This window comes from Fundulus heteroclitus, unplaced genomic scaffold, assembly GCF_011125445.2.
Source record: "Fundulus heteroclitus isolate FHET01 unplaced genomic scaffold, MU-UCD_Fhet_4.1 scaffold_317, whole genome shotgun sequence".
NCBI classification, from domain to species: domain Eukaryota; kingdom Metazoa; phylum Chordata; class Actinopteri; order Cyprinodontiformes; family Fundulidae; genus Fundulus; species Fundulus heteroclitus.
This window is the reverse complement of record NW_023396727.1, coordinates 126500-133838: the sequence shown is the minus strand read 5'-3', so window position 1 is coordinate 133838 and position 7339 is coordinate 126500. Positions and strand designations below refer to the sequence as shown.

The 7339-nt window shown below is 38.1% G+C and overlaps 1 protein-coding gene across 1 annotated transcript; it reads right to left on the bottom strand.

Moving 5' to 3' along the window:
• Positions 1–934: 934 nt before the first annotated feature.
• LOC118559545 lies at positions 935–2255 on the bottom strand. Its single transcript, XM_036130260.1, has 6 exons — positions 2219–2255; positions 1997–2086; positions 1728–1865; positions 1438–1619; positions 1192–1325; positions 935–1067 (listed from the first exon to the last, which is right to left on the bottom strand). Exons 2-6 carry the CDS (start codon positions 2076–2078, stop codon positions 935–937), a joined length of 669 nt encoding a protein of 222 aa, XP_035986153.1. The 5' UTR covers positions 2079–2086; positions 2219–2255.
• Between the last annotated feature and the right edge of the window lie 5084 nt (positions 2256–7339).

Here is a 7339-nt window from a genome sequence, read left to right as displayed (position 1 = left end):
TCACAAATATCAAGGAACCATTTTGCCATTGGCATACTAACATGGCAATGCCAAATCCCAGAATTCCCCACTTTAAGGTAAATATAGATGTGACAAGGAATGAAAACAATGGCCAATTGGAAGACCTCATCATCCTCAGCTGAAACCACTACTGTTGTGACTAACCTTTCCATAAATCTTGCAGCTACATCTTCTCCAAACTGCAGGACAAAATCTTGCTCAATCTGTAACAGAAAAATGAAATACCACAAGCTTTTTAAATTGGGCCTGACTGGAAAAATATTATGTTTTATATTTAGCAGTTGAGCAGATACAGTATGTATGTATACACCTAAATGTATGGATGTGCAAACAGTTGAAAAGTATATTTATTCAATTGAAGAGATTGAGAGAGAGAAATGTTGCTGTTAACAGTAATTCATACTGAAAGGACAATTACATGTTTTAATGCAAAGAAATTCAATTACCAGGCCTTTGACATCTTTGAAGCGGGGAAATTCAGTCAAGACATCTGAGGATTTCTCTACATCGAGGACCATACTGCGACGATGTTGAAATGTCATTTTCATCTTCTGCTTGATAGTAGCCTCGTCAGTACAGTATCGCATTAAGGCCATGGCCTCCTTGCATTGCTCTTCACTTAATGTCATCTCAGGACTAAAGGAAGCCTCTCTTCTGGCTGCTGGTCCTCCAGTCAGCTGACGTGATGATCCTCTGCTTTCTGATGAAGCACTTTTCCTCTGTATAGTTTTAAGCCGCCATGCGAGATAGCCACTGCCGCTTTCACCATCATAGAAACGTTCCTTCAACAATACAAAAGGTTTATTAGTTCCAACAGCAGTAAGATAGTTGAAATTAGGAAGTTATATTAATGTAAAACTGGATCATTGGTGTGGAAAATGCACCATTTTCATTTTCAAAATCATGCACATAATCATTTGATCTCAGTCTGCAAACCCTTTATAAAGCTTACATATCCATTTTTAGAGTAGGGATCCATCAAGTACGGGAAGAGCTGAACTATGCCTCGAGCGTACATCTCTCTCACATTCCGTGGTGGGGCCGTCCTGACAAGAGGAAACTCAATACTGTTAAATTACATACTTCCAATGATTTCACAGCAAAGCCAATAACAAGAACATAATAAATGTTATCAGTACAAAAAAGGTCTCACAGACGCAACCAAATTACCCATGTGCTTCTGTCATATCAGCCACAAGTATGTTGACCATTTGTCGGCGTGAGGAGTCGGTCAGACTTTTAGTGCGGTGGTACTCTTTGATGATACGGTCGCCCCCAGGTCTCCTTAGCGCCAATTCAACCACCTGTGAATGGACAAGCCTTTCACAACTGACAATACATACACTTAAAAATCTAACAAAACATGGTAACTCCCAGAGTAATGAATTGCAAAAAAGATTTCCTACACCAACTTACACGTTTGGCCTCTTCATCTGCCCTCTGTCGCTTTCTGGGTGGACTGTCACTCTCCTCCAGTATGATTGTGTCATCTGAGTTGCAGGACACAATTTCGAGGATGACTGTGTCATCACCACTACCAGTAGACAGTGCACTGGAATTTGCTTCTTGGGAACTGCTGTGCAAAGTTTCCTTTAAATCTGAAGTTCAGGAGACAGAGACAGGACAGAATAATACCAATTTGTGTTTAACAAATCAAAAAGTTGAGTTCATCATTACATTCCATGAATTATAGTGAGCAACTATACCGTCATCAAACTTGATGGTTAGTATGCCAGTATTGGGCTGCTGCGCTATGTCAGAGAAGACCTCTGCATCCACTTCAGTTCCTGTTTCATCAAAAACCTTGACACCATTGACTGGCGGAACTGAGAACTTCAAGAAAGCTATGACCAAAAAAACAAAATAAGATTTCCATCGATACAAAAAAAACAACACATACACACACCAACACGCTTAGTTATTTTAGTTTTATCAGCGGTGTGTAACTGACAGTGTTATTCTGTGTACGACTTACCAGAATTTAAGAATTCCTCAAGGCTTGGCTCTTTTATCTTGACATATTTCTGTGTATTGTAGATTCTGGTTTTGATCAACATGATGGTATCTGCAAAGACAGCAAACTCATATCAACATTATGATCCACAACCAAGCTGACAACCTAAAATTTGCCTACTTCAGCTTTAAAAATCACAAACACAATTCAATTTTCTATCAAGTACATAAACTTATTACTTACCACCAGAGCACAACAGTACATTACAGAACAGTCTGAAATAAAAAAGAAAAGGGAAAAAATATGCATATTAGGTAAACCTGATATTCTCAGAAAAAATTAAAACCCATGAAAGATGTATTTGTAACATAGCCTAAATGTTTTAAAATAGTTTTCTCCCAGAAATGTCATAAGTAGCCATGATACTGGACACATGATTCGGCATATTTTAATATTCATTGTGTATTATATTGCATATCCTGTGTCTTTTGCAAAATACCCATCATACATACCATATATCATATACAAGAATATTCTATTTCTGTTAAGTCTACTTAACAGTAATAGAATGTTAAAATATTATATTATTATATTAAAATACGCCAAATCATGTGTCCGGTATCATGCCTACATGTATGACGTTTGCAGAAATCCCCCCCCCCCCCCCCCCCCGTGAAAATCAGTTTAGTATCCAGTTTATGATGCGCTGACACTTCATCATCAGACAGATTACAGAGTGGAGCGGGTGACCTGTCCAAGATGGCGGCCGTATTTCTTGCGTCTCAGCAGCCAATGCGGCGTATACTCTTTATATGTCTGTCTACTCTTTCTATGTCTGTCTACAGCAGCTGACTGAGCCTCTTGGAGCCGCGGCTCGGTTCACGTTAACGGGGGTCGACTCTGTGCATTCCTCTCAGGCTGCTGGTGAACCAGCGGGTCCAATGAGCATGTCCGCCCACCCCCCCCCCCCCCCCCCCCACCTCCGCGAGTCGGTCCCTGCAAAACTTGTCTCCACCCCACCCCCGCTCCGCGAGTCTGTCCGCCTAAGCAAATTCATGCGGGAAACACTGAATATAGATAATAAATACGACTGCGTCAGCGAATTTCTGTCGGCATTTTACAGAAATAAATGTGCAAGCACGACACAGAACACACCACAGCCCGTCCTCGCAGACATTAACGTTACCTCGTGTCTTTTTTGTTCAGTTTGGAGTTGCGTCCATTTAAGCTAACAGCCGACCCGATATCATGTTAGCCATTTGAAGACATGTACCCAACAGTTGACTAGTGTGGTGAATGAAGAGGTTCCTTTATTCTTATACAGATTAGCCTTAAATGAAGAACAAAAACAACGGCAACAGTTTATCTTGAAAAACTTACCACAATATTTCGATGCGAGGAAGATGTCGATGCCAGAGTCCACATTCTTCTTCTACTTCTTTGAAATTTTTTTTGGCGGTTGGTGAGTCCACATTCTCAGTTTGAGCGGTGAAGTTGATGGGTGGGGCTTTTCAACGTTTTTTTGTTTTTTTTTTTACACTGGAAGGTATCTTGCTCCAATCGGTGTTGAATTAACTCTAAGACAGTCAATGACACTGACAGAGTAAAACCTCTGTTAACTCCGATTATTTTCACCAACACTGGAAGTTTTTTGGTTCGATTTTACTCTGTCCATTGTTGGAAGAACTCCGTAAGAATTAAAATACTTTGACACTGCATTTTTTACACTGGCAAATTTATTGTGTACCGTAAATGAAATCAAGCTGTATGTTTTGTAAAAAGCTGGTTCATTTAAGTGGAAACACAACAAATTTATCTAAGCACGTGAAAAAACATGAAAAAGTCGAGCCACAGAAACGGAGAGAGGAGACGAAACTTCTGTCATTGCCCCGACAGACCCACAGACTGACGTCTCTGACTGAGGCGTTTCAGTCCTCCATGGAACATCCAGGTAGATCAGTGTTCATCTTCAGCAGCAGTTCATGTTAACTTTCAAAGTAGATATTATCTATCATATGTTACTGGAGCCCACATATAACATGTAATTAAGACCTTGAAAGAACCCAGTACATATATTAAAAAGTGTTATTTAAGATAAGATAACATTAGCTAATCCTTTTTTTATCCCACGACGGGGAAATTTATAGGATTAAAGCAACAGGCAGGTGCACACAACACAGACAAAATTACATAAGGATTGAAATATATAAGAGGTGGATTAGCGAAAAAACACTGAACATAACATTATTATTATTATTATTATTATTATTATTATTATTATTATTATTATTATTATTATTATTTAATTGTAATAATAAAATAAAAACCACAAAACCCAAAAGGTCAACAGTTTCATGATACATCAAGCTTAGGGACTGGCTAATATACAGCAGGTCAAAAAAGGCCATATTTTGGCTGCAGTGCTTGCTGTTCTCTTATGAAGAAAAGATCAACTAGTGCACTAAGTTCAATAGATGGGTTGAAAATATCCAGTATAAAATAAGATAAGTGCTACAAATGTTACAACACTTTTATTCATATGGCAGCAGAACATTAAAATAAAAGTGCTCTTTACACTACTTTTGAATTCATTGTTGGAGTTTGCGCATACAATGCGATTAATCATGATTAATCGGGCAAATTATGCGATTAATCACAATTAAAAATTTTAATCGTTGCCCAGCCCTAATATATATATATATATATATATATATATATATATATATATAGATATATATATATATATATACATGTGTATTGACATATATTCAAGTGGTGATAGCAGCAGAAGTCACTCCTTCAGGATTATTGCACGGGTTATAGCACAGTGTATTAAATAGATTATTGCACATTAGTTATAGCACATTAGTTATTACAGTTATGGTTACAGTTATAGTGCAGCATTGTGTAATCTGATGGCAGCAGGAATGAATGACCTGCAGTAGCACTCCTTTTTACAGACAGGATGTCTAAGTCTGTCACTAAAGGAGCTGCTCAGCTCCTCTACAGTCTGGTGCAGGGGGTGGAAGGTGTTGTCCATGATGGATGTGAGCTTGGACAGCACCCTCCTCTCACCCACTTCCTCCACAGAGTCCAGAGTGCAGCCCAGGACAGAAGTGGCCTTTCTCACCAGCTTATTCAGCCTCTTTCTGTCCCGCCCTGCGCTGCCTGGGGCCCAGCAGACGACAGCGTACAGGAGGGCTGAGGCTACCACAGAGTCGTAGAAGGTTTGGAGCAGAGGCCTGCTCATTCCAAAGGACCTCAGCCTCCTCAGGACGTGGAGGCTGCTCTGGCCCTTCTTGTATAGAGCATCGGTGTTATGAGTCCAGCCCAGCTTATTGTTGATATAAACACCCAGGTATTTAAAACTCTCCACGGTGTCTTCTGTATAGTCAAAGCAAGTTATGGATGTATTATTAGCGAGTTATGCTAAACAAGTAAAGCACTAAAAAGACTCAAAACATACAGCCAGAACAGGACTGATCAAGGAAGGCTTTCCTCCTTGGCAGTGAGCTCCATTGAGACAGAGAGACTTTTAAAACTGAGGAAGATAAAGAGAACTTTTACCGGAAAGTGACCGATATTTTTGTGCAGAAAGTGCGGTGCATGGACTTCATTTATAAGTAGAGGTAAGACAGCGATAATTATTCATGTTTTGTTTTTGTAATGAAATCTGTGGGTTATAGTTTTTAAATGTGTTACAAATGAAGAAATCCATCATAACTCATAAACTGTTACCAGTCAAATGACAAATAATTTAGTTTTATTTTTTTTCATGAAAGAATCAATAATTTTTTCATGTCTCTTGGTGATTTGATTTGGCTCAATCACTCTCCTGCAGCACTTTGCAATGAGTCTACTCTGTAGAGTGTATATATTTGTAAATCAGACTCTGATGACGTCAGTGCCTCACCAGCTATGAACCCTACCGCACGTCACTGGTCAGAATGGTATGCAGTACAGTAACAATGTATGTTAAAAGGTTTTCTGAATGCAACATTATGTGTGCCGAATGTGTAATGTTTAAATCTAAGCCATCAAATACAAGACATGTCTGCAAAGTTCACATCAATGAATGTTTATTCCATTCTATACAACTTTTCATACCGCACATTTATCGCATGTTCTTCATGTCTTTACAACTTGTAATTACGTTGTCTTTGTTATCCGTACTGTGTTCAAGTTATGTGTAACTATTGTGAAACTGATAAAATTCACTGTTACTTCAAGTCAACATGGTTTACCACATGTGCACAACAGACATTATTTGACATCCCCCTACACACACACACATTTGAATTAATATCATATTACCCTAATAATAATATGATGTTAATTGTATTGTTGTATTTTGAACTGCATATTCATAGTGTTATTGTTCAAAACAACCGAACTATACTTCCTGCCATCAACAGAAAGGAACAGTTCTTATTTTAATTTTATAATTACTGTTTGTTTTTGTCTAGAAAAATTGTTGATCCTACTGTAAGTTCCTAATCTCTCTTGACTCATTAAAGGCAACCATGCTTGTTCTAAGCAGGATTTTTAGTAATAAAAAAGGCATTGTAAACAAAACAATGTTGATCAATTAAGCAAAAATACTGGTTTTAGCATGTTGCCATTTTGTGCTGAAATTGTACATTTTTGAGCTTTTATAAGAAAAAAAATCTGTCTTTTTTATGTGGAACAGGACCACCACTGCATATAAATGTTCAGACATTATGTTTGACACTTTTGTGTTTTGGAGGACAGAAGGCTGTGAATGAATAATCTATGTAGTGTATTAGCATCACGCAGGTAAAACTATGCAGAGACACCCCCACCCCCCTACCCCAAGGATGCTGGGAAAGGGATATTCAGGATCAAAGGGAAGGGGGAACATAGCAGAACGAGGGATCTTAGGGCTTAGGGGCTCATTAAGAACATTACAAAGGTAAGACTGGGAATTAGATACCTGGGAATTAGTGCCAAGGTAGTCTTAATGCAAAACCCTTTGAAAGGATGGCTTACAGATGTTTTACTGGGAAAGGTAAGAGATTTGGTTGCAGTTAAAAATATACATATATACAGATTTTGTGCCATAATGTCCATAACGAAATTGTCAAAGAAATTAGGTTTTTATTTGTATATGAAATCATTTTAAATGGCATCAACTAACCTTAAATGTTATTTTAAAATAGACCAAAAAGTATTGAATTGTTTTTTCTTTTTTTATCTACACATTTAACCAAACTGAGACAAATTTCCTGACAAATCGTATCAATTGCAATTAAAACAACCAGGTGGACTGGGGTATCAGATCTTCCAATTTTTCTTATGTAACATGAAGGATCATGTTTAATCAAATCTTATACAGCACACAAA

What these genes read in the sequence shown, in the direction of transcription:
- LOC118559545 (XM_036130260.1), bottom strand. Translation starts at nt 2,078, where the DNA reads ATGTTGATCAAAACCAGAATCTACAATACACAGAAATATGTCAAGATA. An exon ending in TGAGGAATTCTTAAATTCTG is followed by an intron (nt 1,866 to 1,996) that starts GTAAGTCGTACA and finishes TTTTGGTCATAG; the next exon opens with CTTTCTTGAAGTTCTCAGTT. An exon ending in GATATGACAGAAGCACATGG is followed by an intron (nt 1,068 to 1,191) that starts GTAATTTGGTTG and finishes TCCTCTTGTCAG; the next exon opens with GACGGCCCCACCACGGAATG.